The following is an 18,263-nucleotide window of genomic DNA, read 5'->3' as shown; positions in this document are numbered from 1 at the left end:
CGCTCCATGACCAAGGCCGCTGCGCACCGGGCCCACTAATATAATTTGGAGGCACCGTCCAGCGCGAACACCCGCATCAAAATTAGGTTCGCAGTGTGAGGAGTCAATGTTTATGAGCTGGCCGGGAGTGAGTAGGGGAGCCCCCAGAAGGTTGCATCTTTCCAACCTTCTGGACACGAAAATACATATCAAGCCAATCAAGAGTTTATCGGTGGATTCGTGTATCTTAGAATCAATCAGTGGGATAATACAGCAGTTGATATCCTGCAGTAATTTCGTGAACATTGTATTGAACGTATATAGCAAACCCTCTGTGACTATACCTTTTCTTTCCATGTGGGCTTACATGAAATATGAGCACAGGGGCTCAATAACAAGTCTCGTTCTCTAGTCCGTTTCGAAGGTTTGTCGCTTTAGAAAGACTTTTATCCGGCCGGGCGCCACACCAGGTTCGAACGTCCATGGCCAGAGATCGCGGGAAGAAGTTGGCCATTCCGGGAGTTCCTAAATAACCAGGCCAAGTGAGAACTTCGGGAATAGCGTTAAAGGTATGTGTCTTGCGATCGGGACCTGCCGAATGGTGTTCTAACTCAAATATAATTCGCTGTTAATTACATATATAGTATTCTAGTACCACTACTAAGTAGCGCCGGTCCTCATCTGACTCGGAACATGAGGTCACAACGTGCACCACTTAGGCCTGGCTGGCTAGAAGCATATACCAGGCCACTTATACTGCCCCCCCAAACGGCCATGCTGATCTTCACCTCTAGATGCATATAAGTGATTGTAATACCATTCGTTAACTAAAGGCGGGAGAATTACGGAATATCTTGATTCCACTCATATGACCGTGGTCATCAGGGCCTCGAGACGGCCCAGAGGATATCAGGCGCAGTTTGGTGGACATAAAACCGGAAGGTACCCGGCATCTAAACTTAGATGAATGCCCAGAGAGCGAATGACTTCCTCTGTGTATCTTTTCCCCATTCATGAGATATTTATCTTTCTCGATTGAGTGTATCTGTGTATTTATTTTGGACTTGCAACCTTGTTGAATGCCGCCTCGACCCGCGGCACTCCCGCGAATCAAAACTGAGTACACGGGCCGCAAGGCGGGGGTGCGTCCCGCATCCCGGCATCATTTTCGTCTCAACGAAGGCACTGCATGGGATGTGCGGGCCGGGCTGTTGGTGATTTGCTAGCGCCGCGACACCCCTTGGCAGTCATGCGATATCACTCGGCGAAAGTACTGGGATCATGAACCATCACTCGCAATGTTCACACATCATCACTCGATCCACCTCGCCCGGTTTTCAGAAAAGATTTCGACGAAGTCCGGAATTGGATCTATGCCTACCACCTGCTGGTCCAGTTTATATAGTTGGGTTTATGCGTTATTATCCTTCAGTCCCCCCCCCCCCGGGTCCTAGGCCCTCCGCGGTATCTCGCCTCACTTGGAGATTCCTGGTAGCGATCGGAGAAGATGGAATACGAACCTTTCATATCCAGGCTCAAAGGTAGGGGGCGGATTTCAGCGACCTAAGGGGGTTGGTCCAAGGGCCCCTTCGGTGCTCTGGGTGATTTGCGCGCGCTGGAAATAGCTGCAAGATGTATACGGTTACTGCAAGATCAAGGGTGTGACCGCAGGCACTGCTAAGGGAAGAATACTTATCAGGGGTCATTTTTGTGTCAACTATAAAGGGACCTCACCTGAGGACGGACGCCTAGTACCGCCCTATGGCTGGTGGGTTGACGTCGGGGGTGCGGGAGGTTGCGGGATACAGCGGGAGGATATCAAATACGCTGGCTAAATACTAACGTAGTTGCGATTACGTTGCTGGAGGGCTAGTGCCCTAAGTAGTTCATATCGTGATTACAGAAGTTATGTAGTTGCTTCTTCTGTCTATAATACAAAGATGGGCCATGCGCCCCATATTCGTACCCCGATATATATGCCAAGGGTTTGGCTACTAGAGCTTAGAACCATCCAAATCATGACCACGTACTGACATACATACCGGAGAATAATATCATACAACTGAACAACGTAGTACAATCAGATACATCACCGGACATGAACCCCCAGGCTTGGAAGCCTCAAAACAACAATTCATATTTTACTAGAGCATCTTAATACCTGACTACACTCCTAAAACTAGCCACGAGGGAAACTACAGGATGACGAATTTCAACGATAACAGCGCTGGTGGGTTACCGCATCTCCTTGTGCGTTCAAGAGTCGCACCAAGGATCCTGAGAGATCATGTACTACGAGATTTCAGGAGCAGGTGGGAATTATTTCTGAGGAGAGGAGTTGTCTTTTCTACACCGCAAAAGACTAATGAAGGTATGTTGCCATATGTATGCGAAATTATCTGAGCGCGGGTAGTTTCAGGGGGACACAGTTCATAGAAAACCTCAGGATAAAGCATTTCTAAACTCGGTGAGTGGAACTACACTTAGTTTCAAAGATTCATTACGCCATGCCTCAAAGACATTAAATAGAACAGGAAAAACAAGGTGACAATCAGACAAAAAGCGCCAAACAGAAAGAAAATTTATACTCTTTTAGACCAGAAAGAATTAGGATTATCTGGGATATACATGCACAGTGATGCAGGATGTGTATCGGCATCAGAACATGTACAAGTAGGAGGCTGAGGAGTAGTGTACAGATAAGCGAGAAGTCACGTATGCATGATGTAGGCTAGAGAGGTGACCACATAAGAGTATATTAGTTAGACGAGAGGCTTCTCCTCTCGAGACAATCATCGATAAAGTTAGCAGTTACAGTCACTTCAGTGGACTTGAAGGTGCAATTCGAACTGTAGGCGGAGGTGATAGTCCAGACCGGAAAATATACATATTTGCAACGTGTAAAACATCTCTGTAGGTTAAACAATTGCATACTTATGTGCCATGGTAACCGGCTAGTCTATAACAGCTGTGTATGGTGCGAGTTCATGCTGGTTGATGAGAGCTAGTAGAGGTGAAGCCTGATCCACACTTTTGCGTGGGAAATCTAACTAACGCCCCCCAAAAACAGGCACGATGGATATTCCATTACTAACTCGATGAGCCTTGCCTGCAACTCGGGCGGGGTCGATTGTTTCATTGATTGATTGCTTGATAAATGCAGGCGGGGTCGAGGGGGAGGTGGAGATTGACGTGTAGCTGAGGGGGTTGTGGAGGTGGGGCACTCCGTTAGCTGAATCTCAGTCAGCGTGGAACTACCCTAGAGATAAGGGTAAGTCAATACTTTTAGGCAGCGAATAAGATACACTCGAGTTACGGTCCATAGTTCTAATATGGTAGGAACCGAAGTTCATAGTAGAAACCACATGTATATTCCGTAGACCTAATCTCATAAACCTTGGGACTTGACACTACCCAAGAGTTGTGGTATATACGCACTACAGAATCTTGCAGTCTATCCACTAGGACGATGATCAATCTCTTACAGAGAAACCGACTGATAAATCAAGGGAGCGAAAACGATTTCCTTTTTCTCTTATAGTTAATACACGAGAAGGGGTGTTCCCCGGTCGCCGAAGGAGTTTCCCAGCATGTGATTGTAATAGAACTAGCTATCACCAGAAGAATCACGCGGCTATTAATTCTTTCTAAGTGTGCTTCTTCCTAATCCTTCTCAGAACTTCCGCTGCCCTCAGCGCGCTTTTCTTCACTTCGTCATCCCACTCGGCACTCTCGGCAACACCTTTCATGGTTTCTTCGTGCTCCAACCACTTCTTCACCTGCTCATCTCCTTTTGGATACCCGTGCTCCTCATACCACGTACCTCCGTTGTCCCAGAAGATATCGCCCGAAACCTCAAGGACCTTCTCAAACGCCATAATCGCAGACCCCCGGTACGGCTGGAATAATGTCTTGCCTTCAAAGACACCTCTCATGGATTTATCAAGAACGACACGGCAGTTGGAAATGCCGTGCGTAGTGAGAAGTGCAGCAAAGTGGCAGTACGAGATCCAGGCCAGGCGCCTCGCGGCAAAAGTCCCACCGTATAAGCGGGACTCGTCCTCCGAGCAAAATTCGTCGCCATCCTCATCGGTTTCATGAGTGCCGCTGCAACCATCGCCACCTTCGCAAGGACCACCTACGATAGGGTGATGATGAGTAGTTGTTTCTCGAAAGAGGATAGGCGGCGGTAGGAGACGGGGGTAGGCATGGCGATTCTTGCAAGCAAGGGGATTGCGGGGCAGTGGAAGGGCGCTGAGGAGGTAAGGGGGTGAGGGGCGGTTTCGCAAGTGATGGAGGTGGGTCTTACCGAGAGCGTGGTTGACCATATACAAAGCCAACTGATCATACTTGTCCATCTTATCCATATCCCAGTGCGACATCCCAGCCTCATAGCTAAGCTGCTAAAACATCTGGGTAAAATTGATCAACTTCTCATTGTTGGTCATGTCGCCGCGGATGTACTCGACCATTGCGTCCCAAACGTCGAAGACAAGTAATGGGAACTTGATCATGACAGAGGGTTCGGTGTACGTGGTGAAGAATGCCTTGACATGCTCGATGACCTTGTGCGTGAGTGCGGTGGCATCGAGGGTAGGAGTTTCTTCAAAGATCCTTTCGAGAGCTTCGCGCCATTCATTGACAGAGTCAAGTTCATCAGGATTCGCGAAGGAACGGTGAGGGAGCATAGATCTATAGAACGGCCTTTATCGACTCTCTTGTTGATCGCCGCCTGCAGGGACCATCCCGGGTGCAGGGGTGCGTAATGCGCCTGAGCCTTATTAGATGCCCTATGGAGGTAGCTACATGTACTATACATGTAGGTAGTACAACTACTATACATGGAAGTAGTGCATGTACTATACATGTAAGTAGTACATGTACTCGTTTACATATTGCATGTCATACCAAAAGGTAGATTTCGCGCTTTTTTGTTCGGTATGCAATAGCAGTCTTGTTCCGAAACGTCATGAAATTAGTAGAGAGGTTTTGCTGCGGCCGACACCGGGGTTTTCGCATAGTGAAGTCACGCATATGTGCATATATGCAGTGTAGGTCAATCATTTTCGTTATCGGATACCAAGCATGAGTATATCATAGGCGGATGTAGAATGGCATCTGATAATGCGCCAAGGTGAGTGGCGAGACAGTAATCCTCACATCTTCAAAACGGTAACCGATATCGATATACCAGCAATGAGTGATCAGGCCGTAGAGGAAGATGTTATTGTATTACTTTCTACTACAGTAGCGAGTGTTGCTGGAGTTCTTTGCCTACATCTTTACACTCAGGATCATGATCAGGACGGTTCAGAGTACCGCGAACCATTGAGGATCCCGATTGGCATCCCGTTTGACCTAGACCTTTTGAGTGAAGGCTACTGTTTAGCTTTTTTTCAGTAAGCATGTCCTCAAGCTAGTCTGATTCAATTTCCACCTAACAATGTCAAACAGATTTACTCATTACGATATTCATCATATGTTGTGGTTCTTCAACTTAGAGGAAATGAACTTGAGGGCAAAATACACATGCACTCCAGAAACCGCATTATGTCTTGTTCTCTACAGACTCTCCGCCCCCTGCCGGTACAAGGAAATAATGTATCTTTTCCAAAAGTCCCGTTCCTGGCTGTCAGTTGTTTTGAACGACACCATTAAATACCTACTCAATCGATATTTAAATAGAATGGATTGGGATCAACAGCGACTTTCACTTGAAACAATTCGCAGATACGCCAATGTAATTCAACGAACGGCTGGACTCGGAGTAGGAAACATATGGGCATTTATTGATGGTACCATGCGAGCAATATGTCGCCCTACGGAAAATCAGAGACTTTATTACTCTTGATACCAAAAATATCATTCAATCAAATTTCAAGCAGCTACGACCTCCGATAGTATTATCAGTCATTTTAGGGGGCCTTGACTAGGAAGTCGCGGTGATTGGAGCATGTATATAGAATCAGGGTTACAACAGCGTTTACGAGAACTACATATCGGTCAAAGAGCAGAGGACCGCTGTTATTTATATGGAGATCCTGCATATTCACTTTCATATGGTGTTATGAGCGCCTACAGAGCTCTTCCCTATCGTCCACTGAATCCAGTACTACAAGAAGTTAATGCACTCATTTCAGTTTTTCGGTTTAGTGTTGAGCATAGTTTTGGAAATATTTTGATATTATAGGGGTTTAACTGATATAAAGGTAATCTCAAAATAGGTCTTTCCCCTGTCGCAGCATACTTTACCGTATCTGTTTTACTTGCAAATGTACATAGTTGTATATACGGTAACCAAACAATCCAACGGTTTGATTGTCAACTGCCGACATTGGAAGAGTATTTGGGTTAAAGATATTTATTTGTATATATATCTAAGGTCTCTTGAGCTCATCAAGTTTCCCCAAAATATGTGAGAGGAAATCGTTACTAAGTGCTTCCTCCGCCAACCTGTCTTCATTTCTTTGTCGCTCTATTGTTACTCTATTCTCCTCTCTTTCTCTTCCCAACTGCTCCCATAATTCCTGGAACTTCCCATCAATCCGTTCATTCTGCTTAGCTTGTGGTTGTCTAGAAGCTATAAGCTCACGAACAACTCTAACTATACCGGAACCTAAACTCTCCACTGCACTAATAACAGCCAGTGTATCAGCAGAATGCTCACTGCTGATAACAGATCTCCTCTTCTTTCTCATTTTTCTAATCTCTGTCGCAACAGTCTCATCACTTTCCTCCCCATCAGAATCTAATTCCCCGTTCCTGTTCCTTTTTTCACCTAAATGGACCAACATATTGCGACGATGGACTGCCGCTTCCTCTGCTTCATTAGTCAAATCTGAATTTCCTTTAGCAGCATCCGATACCATTCTCTCCAATTGGTCCTCATGCGCAATCCAACTATCAATCTTTTGCGGAAGTTTATCTTCCCTTTGAACTGTACCTAAAATATCAATTTGTTAACTACTTCGGACGACAAAAAAATTATAGATATGAGATTAACCTACCACTTTCCCTTTCCTGCATACGTACTTCAGCTCTCCTTCGCGCGACCATCCAACTAACTGTCTTTTGCGGGTCCTTGAGTTTTACACCACCCGTCTCCTGCTCCAACAGTTCAGAAATAAAGAGCCAAAAAGCGTTCTTCTTTCCCTGTACATGATCCGCTTGATAGTCAACACATAACCGCATGAGCACTATCTTTTCACCCTCTCTAATTGTACAGTGTGATCTCCTACTACTACTTTGGATGTCGGCAGTCATTGGAGATTGATGGCGTTGAGGAGAACAGCTTGGTTGTGAGTTTGATTCTCCAGCTACAATACTCAAGTTTTGATTTAAATCATCAACCGAGAGAGCTGCATAGGCTGAGCCAAATACGCGTTGTACTGACTGTTGTAAGGGAGTAAGGTTATGTTCCATATTGTTTCTCTTTTTCCGTCAGGTATGAAGGTGATCGTGTTGTTGTTATCTTGTTGGTTGCGACTGTGAAGGCAATTTATATGCAGTTAATCATACTACTCAATTGACTATCAAAACTACTACTAGTACATTTAGTTGTTTGCATCCCATTCTGTTATTTTCTCCTCAAGCAATTTGCTTAACTTTTCCTTCGAAAACTCTCCCAAACGCTTCAAATTTCTCTCAATTCCAGCTTTGTTGCAAATTTAGCTGAAGCCCGCTTAGCTTTGTTTGGATTCCTAGCTCTCCATTCCGCAGAACCAATTCTCTCCTGATGTTTTTTTTCCTCCGCTTTTTGAGTCTCAGTTAGCAGATATAGCAGATATTAGTAATAGATGTAGAGAGAGTACATACCTGAAGGCTTCTGATCCCTTATTTTCTTAAGTGCATCATGAACCTCTTGATGTTTCAGATCTTTAGTAGCAAAATGGAGAAGATGTTGCCAAACAGCTATATGGGAATCAAGCCGGTTACTGAAGTCCTTAAAACATGTTAGACATTCCTGGAACTTTGTACGGTTGTCCCTCCATTTTTCATAAGAGTTTTGATTTTGAACTGGAAGTAGGACTGAGGATTTCAAAGGCTTCTTCCTGATTCTGCCTGTAGCTGTATAGCCATAAGGGGCAGCCTGGGTATTTAGCTTTGGGGTCGGCATTGTGAGGTTGAGTTGAGTTGAGTGAGTGAAAGCGAACATGATCCACATTATAAAGGGTGGTTAACGCCAACATGATCCACATACAAAAGTGGTGAACGCCAACATGATTCGTGACTACAACGCGACCACCACCACCCCAGCGCGACCACCAGCACCTCAGCGTGACCACACCAAAACGGTTTTTGGGTGCTCGGCGCATAAGCGGATGCAGGCGCGCAAAACCTCTACTTTCTCATTCTCGTCCTCATAGACAACTTACTTGCAGCATGCAAACGCACTCGATATCGGACGGCCACAGCAAAACCTCTCTAGTAGTATGCACATATAATTTTACCTACACGTACATACTCTACATGTATGTACCCGGGTAACGTAGAATGCATCCCCCCCCCCCCCCCCCCACGGGGAATATTGATGCTCAGCCCAAGTGAGAGAAACATGATATCGTGCCGCCCACCTCAAGACCTCTGAGGTTCTTGCCATAAGTATCCTTTGGGGCAATTGTTCAACTGTTTCAGAAGGTAATTATCCCACCCTTCGGATCACATGGGAGAGCTCGATCGAGGGATCCGGAGTTCGTACCTCACGCAGCTTCTTCTTTCTTCGTTTCTATGATATGATGGAAGTGCACACCCGAATATATATTGACCAATCAGAATCATAGAAAGTCTGGCCACGAGACAGGCCGACCCCAGCACGGACCCAAAGGTACTCCAGGAGCGGGAGATCGAGAAGCCCTCCACCTGGCTGCGGGGGCCGGGCAGCTGGGTGTGGTCGATCTTCTGCTTGATTTCTGGCGCCGTGCGCCCCACAGTCACATCCCTATAACGGACAAAAAAGCCAGCACTCGTCGCCCCTCGAGGGCTATTCGCGAACTGAGGGCACTTCCGGCGGCTGCGGCATCCGGTCACCTCCGGGTGGTCGACATACTGCTGGCAACCCGCAGCGCCAGTGCGGTTCCATACTTCGACTATGACATCGACATCGCCCTGCACGCAGCTGCGAGATCTGGCCAGCTCGCGGTGGTGGAGCTTCTGCTTGCGGCCGGCGCAGATGTCAATGCGGTTCGAAGCAGCGACAACGACGTCGATGGACACCACGGGCAGCTCACCGCCCTGCAGACAGCTGCACGGCACGGCCATCTCGCGGTCGTCAGGCGCCTACTTCTTGCCGGGGTAGCTGTCAATGCGGATCTAGCCCTCGAGGACGGCCGAATAGCGCTGCAGGCAGCTGTAGAGTCCGGTCACCTACTGATGGTGGAGCTACTTCTTCTTCCCGAGAGCGGTGTAGACGTCAATGCACATCCAGCTCGTGACCGCGGATTCACGGCCCTGCAGGCGGGTGCGGGGCGCGGCCATCTGGCGGTGGTTGAGCGTCTGCTTGCAGCTGGTGCCAATGTCAATGCGGATCCAGCCCCCCACGACGGACGGACAGCCCTGCAGGCGGCTGCGGGGTGCGGCCATCTCGAGGTTTTTCGGGTTCTCCTTGGAAAAGGTGCCAATGTCAACGCGGGTCCGGTCATCTACACGTGATTGAGCATCTACTAGCAGCCGATGCCAATGTCAATGCGGATCCAGCCCCCCACGACGGACGAACAGCCCTGTAGGCGGCTGCGGGGTGCGGCCATCTCGAGGTGGTTAATTTTCTGCTTGACAATGGTGCCGATATGGATGCGGATCCAGCCCCCCACGACGGACGAACAGCCCTGCAGGCGGCTGCGGGGTGCGGCCATCTCGAGGTGGTTCAACTCCTGTTTAGAAATGGTGCCGATATGGATGCCGATCCAGCCCCCCACGACGGACGAACCGGCCTGCAGGCGGCTGCGGGGTGCGGCCATCTCGAGGTGGTTAAGTTTCTTCTTGACAATGGCGCCGATATGAATGCGGATACAGCCCCCCACGATGGACGAACAGCCCTGCAGGCGGCTGCGGGAGCCGGTCATGTAGCGGTGGTTGAGAGTCTGCTGATGGCCGGTGCCGATATCGACGCCCGCCGAGGAACTGCGGATTCACTCACAGCCCTACAGGCAGCTGCGAGATGCGGCCACCTCCCGGTGGTGGACCTTCTGCTCGAGGCTGGTGCCGATGTCAATGTCCCGTATCACGCCGGTAAACGTGGATTGGGCATCCTGGAGGCAGCTGAGGACTCCGGAAACCGGCTCGTATATGATCGTCTTGTGTCAGCGATAGGCCCAGCTGAGGATGGAACATTAATTGCCAGGAGTGGAGGTCAAATGCCCGGAGTTTCAATTTGACCCAGCCGTGTTTAGGGCGTTCCTGAAGCGTCCGGAAGACCTCCCGGAGCTCTATAACCAGGTTTGTAGCTCTCTCCTCTTGATAGCTTTCCACACGTGGCGGGTAGATGTCGACAGCTGCTGATGGTTCAAGCATATATAACCAGTTCTTGGGAGCGACGAGCAAATTACTACTTCTCCTTTGATTCCATTGTGCTTGCTTGACTAAACATCTCCTGTATTCTTCTTTGTTCTTTTGCTCTTTTCTATTCATTTTGTACCAAGCGTTCTACGCCCAGGGACGTACAGCCACTCCGCAAAAGTGTTCGTGATTCCGATTTCGGAGTGAGACATTTCTCCATAGGTAACCGTGGTGGACCATCAAAAAAAAAACCCCCCAAGAGAAGAGTTTCCCAGTGATCAGTGGCCTATCTTCTTTTATTATAGTCACGAACTATATTATATATTTTTCGTTGTTTCGAATCTCAACATTAATAACATCAACATTACGGGTGCCCCACACTGCGCACTGATCACATTAAAACTGAATCACGAACACTTTTGCTGAGTGGCTGTACATACTTGATTCGGATTTCTTTCTACTACATACATATGTGCACATGTCTTTGGACCGAATTCCATTACGTTTTATCTCTCCTTCATGTCTTGCGGGCATGGTGGTTGGTTGAATAGCTAGCTAGACGACAGTGCCCTGAGGTTTACACAGGGCTGTTCTGACCGAGTCGGAAGCGCGTCCTATCCACCAGAAAGTATGTACCGGGGGTTAACCATAAATACCGAGAATCTGATAAGATAAACACACCTATTTCACAGCAAGATTCTCTTATCAGATTCTTCGTATTTACCCTCAACACCCGGTACAGTCGAATCTCCCTATAAGGGTACGCTCGGGACCGGATTTTGGTACCCTCATAGGGCGTTTACCTTTATAACAAGCATCATTTTGTGTCTAAAAGACCCAAGAAGGACCAAGAAGTCGTACCCTTATAGGGCGATTATATTATTCTGATAGGAGGTACCCTTATAGAGAGATTCCACTGTACCTGTTTAAACGGATTGCACTGAAAAAGCCACCCCGCTCACCACAAGCCTCACACCCCACGCCTCTCACCCCACTTAGCAGCGACCGCACAGACCGAATGCTAAGGTACTCAGACATTGAATAAAAGCCGGCCCAGAGGCATAATAAATCTGGAGATATCCTAATCTGAAAGATTGCAAATAATCTCTCACCACTCTCTACTCGGGTAGTGATGGTAGAAATTTTTAAACGATGATCACATCGCCGTTATCTACTACAATATAACCCGCTTAACCCCCTCTATAAAATGGAAGTAAAAAATTCAATTATTTATAGAAGAATATATGCTATCAATTCGATCATCTTTATCGTTAGCTCTTATTTATACGATTGTGGGGAATAAAAGTTCTGGTTCTCGCTAAGATTGTAAATGAATACTATACTATATACTATACACCCATACCCACGTGCCACCTACGAACTCTGATGTTGAATTCTAGCTAATCAAGATACATACCCCTTCGCTACGTAATACCGGTCTTAATTCAAGTGAAGTATAAAGGGCTTGCTCGCGAGGTAATTTTGGATGTCGGGTCAAGTTGGTGGAGCGCGGCATTGCCAAATCGCCAAATCGCCAAGCTCAGTCATTGCACTTTTCTAGGTATGAGCCGCCGTACCAGCTGGTACTTGATTCATCCACAGACTTTATTCCTTTGCGAGTACATTATGTACCCTACAGCCCCTAACCCTACCAAATACAACCATGACCTCCAGTCAACAACAACGAGGAATTCAACGTAGCCGACTCGATCGCGGCAAGCTTTAGATCGGCTCACTAGTACTGTAGCCAACAGGCAAGCTCAAGTCAAGCCCTAGCCATATATAGCTCGAGCCAACTTGTCTTGCAAAGGGTCTGGGCTGGGCTCGTGCTCGTGCTCGTGGGAAGAAGCTCAAGCTCTCATGATCAAGCTAGATATGTTGAGCAAACTGATGAATTTATTTTGCGGAAAAAAAATCAGGTCCTATTTTCTGCCTCATTATTTTGGGGGGGGGGGGGGGAGGGGGGGTAACTCTGGTACGCAGGAAAGACAGGGGCCATAAGAAAAATCCGGTTGGAGCCATCCCCACTATGCAGCCCAAGACCAGCTACGAAAAAGAATAAATGATAGAAGCTAGGGTCTACATGCCCCGGGCCGGCGGTGACCGCCGAAATATCTGATAATATAGGAACATGCTCAAGCCATCTCGAGTTGAGCCATGGATAAAGCTCGAGCCAGCTCGACTCGTGGCCTGCCGAAACTCGTAGACCACATGTTACCGATATACCCGCTCACAACAGCTCGTACCCCACGAGCTTTCCCATTCCTAGCTGTGGATCGATTGCCAAGCAAAGATTACTATTGCTTTTACAGCCCCCGAAATAGACTCGCCAGCGAAGACATACCTAACGCTGGCCATGGGTGGGTCCCGAGATTTAATATATATAATGGACATCATATTCCCAGATGAGGCTCACATATCCACCACCACCACCACCACCACCACCACCACAAGATGCCCCTTCATCCCCCTCTGCTCCCCCGCGACTTTGTGTGAGCGGGAATTAAAGGGATCAATGATCTCTTTACTTTTTGCTGCCAGAGGAGCCACGCTATGTATCCGGCCATCACGGTCTGTCCACCTGGCGTGAGGAGGTAGGTGTAGTTGCCAGCTAGACAGACTTCCGATGGACGACGCTGTTGGTGCAGGTACACTGAGAAATCCATCTAGCTAGACGTCTGGACGTAGTATGGCCTTTACCTTTACCATTTCCCTTAGCTTTGCGCCTTCGAATCCTCAATCTCACTGTCGCAAATAATGGTGGGAAATATTTCTTTAATAAACCATTATTCAAACATAAGAACGAGCCGTCAGGGCCCACGTCAATCATACACTCATCTCCACCCCCAATATATATCCATCCCACACCGCAGCCTCCGAAAAAGCACACCCGCCCCCCCCCCCCCACGAACCCCCAAACTACGCAATCGCAAACCACACCTTCTCCCACCTACAACCCACTCGTCAGCATCATCATCATAATTACCTCCATCATCACCCCCCAAACCCGAGGACAACTTACGCATTCCTCGCCTCCTTCGGCACGTTGTCGCGCTCGTAGGCGTCCACCTCCTCCTTGCCCGTCCAGATGTCGATCTCGGCGGGGCGCGTGAGCTTCGTGCGGTACCACAGCTTGTGCCCGATGAAGGGCACGGCGAACATTAGGATGCCCGAGTACTGGTCTTGTCAGCTTCATCACCGCGGGAAGCGATGAGGGAGGGAGGTGCTCACGGTAGCGAAAAAGTCCGAGACGGACCACTTTTCGGGGAAGAAGACGTCGAAGCCGCTGATTACTGTTTGCGGTGTTAGCGCTTTTAGGGAGGGGGGAAGGGGGGGGGGAGGTACTGATGAAGAAGGTGACCATGGTGACGCCGTAGTAGGCGGCGTAGGGCATGAGCGGGGAGTGGAAGGGGAGGGCCGAGTGCTCGATGCCCTGGGACTGGTAGGCCTTGCGGAACTGGATGGTGGCCAGGAAGAGCGTGAGCCAGTTGAAGAGACTGGAGAGGGTTGTGATGTTCATGAACCTGGGCTGTCAGCTGTATTCCGGAGACTAGGGAAAGTAGAGGTCAAGCGGAGTACCAGTTAAAGACCTGTGCATGTACCCGTTAGAAAGATTACAGGTTCAAGATGAGACCAGCATGGACACTCACCACCGACGACCGCTCCGACAGCAGCAGGAAGGACAGCATGGTGAAGGCAAACACGGCGCACACGGCAAAGTACGGGATGCCGCGCTTGCTGCAGCGCGCAAAGACCCTTGGGGCGTGGCCGGTGATTGCGAGCGCGTAGAGGTTGCGGGACGCCGCAAACATGAAGCTGTGCGGCCACAATGATCAGCCAATCCATTCCGGCACAGAGGAATGCGGGTATGAGTATGCTATACACACCTGTTTCCGCAGGACCAGGCAGAGGTGAGGATGACGGCGTTGATGACGCTGGGAAGGCCATCTACAGAAGAGTCAGTACAACCTCCCCGAATAGCTATGTTATACCGATCAGAGACCACCGACCAATGCCCGCATTCACAATCGCCGCAACCCACGGCGAGGCTGCGGCACCCTTTGCGCCGTTGTCCAGGGCCGTGGTCAGGCCCGGGTCGTTGTATGGCACCTGCGCGTCTCAGCCGTCAGTCTTCGCTACCGCACACCGGACACCCGGCACCGGTACTACTACTTGTGCTCGTCAGACACACGCACCAAGACACCGATCGCCAGCACGCCAAACACATAGAAGATGACGACCCGCCAGAACGTCCGGCGCACGGCCTTGGGGATGTTGCGGCGCGGGTTCGTCGTCTCGCTCGCGGCGACGCAGATGACCTCGGACCCGCCAAAGGCAAAGCAGCTGGGCGGCGCAGGAGGGTCAGTCAGGACACCCGCCCGGCAGTACCGGTACCGGTACCGGCAGAGAAGCACTCACGCATTCACAAACGACTTGAGGAAGCCCAGGAACCGCCCGGTCGCGCCCGGCACGAGGTACGCGCGCATGGCGCCCGGGTCGCTCCAGTAGCGGAAGCCGATGCGGTCGTGGGTGGGCCCGCCGCCAAAGAAGAGGATGACGGCGAGGAAGAGCAGGCCGATGATGGTGACGATCTTGATGCTCGCAAAGACGAACTCGGCCTCTCCGTAGCCCTCGACGACTGCGGGTTTGTTGATATTCCGGGTTAGTACTGCAGAGCGCACGTGCGGAGGGGTAATAATTGGGACGGATGCGGGGGCTAACCGACTATGTTGAGGATGAATATGACCCCAAGGATGATGACGATCCACACGGCGATGTTGACCTGGGGGGGGGTGTGAGTATTACAGCTATGAGATGAAAGATGCTAATAGAGGGGTAGATGAAAGATGCTAATAGAGGGGTAGATGAGAGATACTAGTAGAGGGGTGGATGAAAGATGCTGATAGAGGGATAGATGAAAGATACTAATAGACGGATAGATGAGAGATGCTAGTAGAGGGGTAGATGAGAGATACTAATAGAGGGGTAGATGATGCTAATAGAGGGATAGATGAAAGAGACTAATAGAGGGATAGATGAGAGATGCTAATAGAGCGGTAGATGAAAGATGCTAGTAGAGGGTAGATGAAAGATACTAGTAGAGGGATGCTAATAGAGGGGTGGATGAGAGATGCTAATAGAGGGGTGGATGAAAGATACTAGTAGAGGGGTGGATGGAAGATACTAATAGAGCGGTAGATGAAAGATGCTAATAGAGGGGTAGATGAGAGATACTATAGAGGGTGGATGAAAGATACTAGTAGAGCGGTAGATGAAAGATACTGATAGAGGCATAGATGTGTATACACAGACTAAAGTCTCTACTCACACTGTCGTTCCAGTACTCGATCAGGAGGATGGCGGCCGAGACCTCGGCGCACACGGTGATGCCGGCACCGAGCGTGTAGTTCCACCCCATCGCGAACCCCCACGACGGGTCGAGATAGCTGTGGCTGTCAGCGTCTGTCTCCATCTGGGGATGCAGGATGCACATCCGCCCGCATACACATACTGGACACACATACCGGTGCGCGTAGACGGTCAGTCCCCCCGGAATGGGCAGCCAGGTCGTCATCTGCCCATACACGCCAACAGTCCCCCCTTGATTAGCACATTCCACATGTCATGTCATATATCCGCACACTGCACACACCTCCCCAATCGCCAGCATCAGCGAGTATATCACCGTCCCCACGATCGAGTACGCCATCAGGATGCTCAGCGGCCCCGCCCGCAGCAGCGCCGCCCCGCTCCCCACAAACAGCCCCGTGCCGATGATGCCGCCGATGGCGATGAACTGCACATGCCGCGCCTTGAGCCCGCGCCGCACGTGCCCGTACTCCTTCTCGTCGACGCGCCCGGTGTAGTGCTCGTGCTCGTGCTCGTGCTCGTGCTCGTGCTCGTGCTCGTTGGGCGCGCTGGAGCGCTCCAGGTCCGAGCTAGCGCTATCCTTCTTTTCGACCGCGCCGGGCCCTTCTTGCGGTTCGTTGGTGTTCATTTGGAAGGGAGAGTGCAGTGTGGAGCTACTTGGCTAGTGACTGCTGGGGACGAGATGCAGTGGAGGGGAGGCTATACATATATATATATATATATATTGTAGCTGGCCTATCATACAAGTATTGCTATAGCATACGATTGCTATACAGAGCATACGATACATTAGTTGCAACTACTCGCAATTTCACAGCGTTTCCGGACGCAACTGCTATTGCATACACAGAAAAAACCCGCCAAGGCTATCTTTTGTATGGCATGCAATAGTGGTCGCGTCCGGAAACGTCAAAAAACTACGAGTACTATACTCCACCGCAGCCACCCCATTTCCTGTTTCCGGGTGCATCCAGTAGGAGTATCATTCCCGCCTGCTGCAACCAGAAAGCTTCTCTCAACCACAGCCAATCGCCTGCGCAAGGACCGTTGCAATTGACCGCAGAACTGAAACAGCACCTGCCTGCCTGCCTGCAGAAGCTGAACTGGAGAGACAAGAACGAAGAAAAGGACTCTCCCCATCACATCAACTGATCACCGGTGCGACTGCTCCATCAAGCGCACGATGGATAGCTCGTGCGACACAAGGCCGACCATGTAACGGTGGTACAGGCAGACCCGCGAGGCGGACACGACGCAAATATGTACCCAGGCTCCGATGTATGTATTATTCTACACTTTCTCGTCACTCGCCCTAGAAGGAGCACCGCGTGGGGAGCGCCGCGGGGAAGGACAGTCGAGTCCACCTTGACAGGCGCTTCGCGGTGCACATGGCCTGGAGGCCATTGAGATGGATCGCCCGTCTGTGTGTATTTATATATCTATGTAGAGTAGGGTAGAGCAGATGTATACGTATGGACGAGAGCGCCGGGAGGTCGTATGCAACTGGGGGAGCAGCACAGTAAGGAGTCGAATGTCGAATACGCGGTCCCCCCGCAGATCGGTGCGGCCAGTGCCCAATCTCTGCGCGGGATATATATGGGTAGAGCCGGCTGTTTGCAGCTACTCTAGTTTGATTACCACATGATGAATGATGGCCGGCGAGAGGATACATATCGTGCTTAATTGTCTCCACTGCTCCAGTCCCGCACATGATGCTATTAATATCATGCGTGTGTGTGTGTGTGTTGAGCGCTGGTGTATGTGCTCAGAACTCACTGGTTATCGTATTTAACCTGTTTTCTGCGCGCCCCATTAACTTTAACTGACGTCTCTCGCGCAAAGATAAGGTCTGCATGCACAATCTCTTGGGTCCAGCGCTACATTCCCAAACCTCACAATCCACTCTTTTCTGGAAGGTTACCTTTGCGATCAACACATGTATGTATCCCCACGCCCCTTCGATGTGGAACCAGGGTTAGGGTTTCCCGCCATCCGGGATGCATGGACAGGCGGTTTTCGCTTTGGAGTCTGCATGCCGGATTATCCTCTTGGCCTTGAGTTGGAGGTGCGGTTACGCGTGCGCGAGTAATTGAGCCTTTGCATTCGTTCGCTGTCAGTGGATCATCATGGAGATGGATGTATTTACTAACCAGGCTGCCATTGTCCGTATATCCATCTTTCTGTCGAGTCTGTAGTTGCAGCTATAGGTATATCCAATGTGATTGGTGCTACAGAACGGGTTTCAGGCAAAGTACCTATTGTTGGCATTGACAAAAAGGTGGGGGGAGAGGAAATACATGTTGGTAATATTAAGCACATGGGTGAACCTTCCTGGGGACAAGTACTGCACCTCGTCCTCCCTTGCCAACGATAGACGAAGCGCTAATTACTGATGGACCTTGGCGTTGGTGACCGTTCGTGTA

General features: G+C 49.7%; 6 protein-coding genes across 6 annotated transcripts; 1 reads left to right on the top strand and 5 right to left on the bottom strand.

The window, feature by feature from the left end:
- Positions 1-3,626: 3,626 nt before the first annotated feature.
- H6S33_001434 (uncharacterized protein) lies at positions 3,627-4,361 on the bottom strand (the record flags this gene model as incomplete). The annotated part of the gene is made up of 1 exon (XM_044832811.1): positions 3,627-4,361. One exon carries the CDS (start codon positions 4,359-4,361, stop codon positions 3,627-3,629), a length of 735 nt encoding a protein of 244 aa, XP_044694401.1.
- Positions 4,362-4,382: 21 nt separating this feature from the next.
- H6S33_001433 (uncharacterized protein) lies at positions 4,383-4,667 on the bottom strand (the record flags this gene model as incomplete). The annotated part of the gene is made up of 1 exon (XM_044832810.1): positions 4,383-4,667. One exon carries the CDS (start codon positions 4,665-4,667, stop codon positions 4,383-4,385), a length of 285 nt encoding a protein of 94 aa, XP_044694400.1.
- Positions 4,668-6,356: 1,689 nt separating this feature from the next.
- H6S33_001432 (uncharacterized protein) lies at positions 6,357-7,242 on the bottom strand (the record flags this gene model as incomplete). Its single annotated transcript, XM_044832809.1, has 2 exons — positions 6,357-6,922; positions 6,987-7,242. 2 exons carry the CDS (start codon positions 7,240-7,242, stop codon positions 6,357-6,359), a joined length of 822 nt encoding a protein of 273 aa, XP_044694399.1.
- Positions 7,243-7,532: 290 nt separating this feature from the next.
- On the bottom strand, positions 7,533-8,095 carry H6S33_001431 (uncharacterized protein; the record flags this gene model as incomplete). The annotated part of the gene is made up of 3 exons (XM_044832808.1): positions 7,533-7,633; positions 7,702-7,731; positions 7,795-8,095. The coding sequence occupies 3 exons, from the start codon at positions 8,093-8,095 to the stop codon at positions 7,533-7,535; spliced, it is 432 nt and encodes a 143-aa protein (XP_044694398.1).
- A 103-nt stretch (positions 8,096-8,198) lies between these two features.
- H6S33_001430 (uncharacterized protein) lies at positions 8,199-10,491 on the top strand (the record flags this gene model as incomplete). Its single annotated transcript, XM_044832807.1, has 7 exons — positions 8,199-8,273; positions 8,346-8,409; positions 8,582-8,616; positions 8,752-9,612; positions 9,702-10,203; positions 10,316-10,410; positions 10,483-10,491. The coding sequence occupies 7 exons, from the start codon at positions 8,199-8,201 to the stop codon at positions 10,489-10,491; spliced, it is 1,641 nt and encodes a 546-aa protein (XP_044694397.1).
- Positions 10,492-13,389: 2,898 nt separating this feature from the next.
- On the bottom strand, positions 13,390-16,468 carry H6S33_001429 (uncharacterized protein; the record flags this gene model as incomplete). Its single annotated transcript, XM_044832806.1, has 14 exons — positions 13,390-13,420; positions 13,493-13,647; positions 13,702-13,763; positions 13,816-13,994; positions 14,050-14,060; positions 14,121-14,286; positions 14,358-14,418; positions 14,481-14,580; positions 14,667-14,814; positions 14,890-15,109; positions 15,193-15,253; positions 15,800-15,917; positions 15,996-16,045; positions 16,124-16,468. 14 exons carry the CDS (start codon positions 16,466-16,468, stop codon positions 13,390-13,392), a joined length of 1,707 nt encoding a protein of 568 aa, XP_044694396.1.
- Between the last annotated feature and the right edge of the window lie 1,795 nt (positions 16,469-18,263).

This window comes from Morchella sextelata (genome assembly GCF_020137385.1).
Source record: "Morchella sextelata strain SCLS chromosome Unknown scls_10, whole genome shotgun sequence".
Classification (NCBI taxonomy): domain Eukaryota; kingdom Fungi; phylum Ascomycota; class Pezizomycetes; order Pezizales; family Morchellaceae; genus Morchella; species Morchella sextelata.
This window is presented reverse-complemented; position numbering and strand designations above follow the sequence as displayed.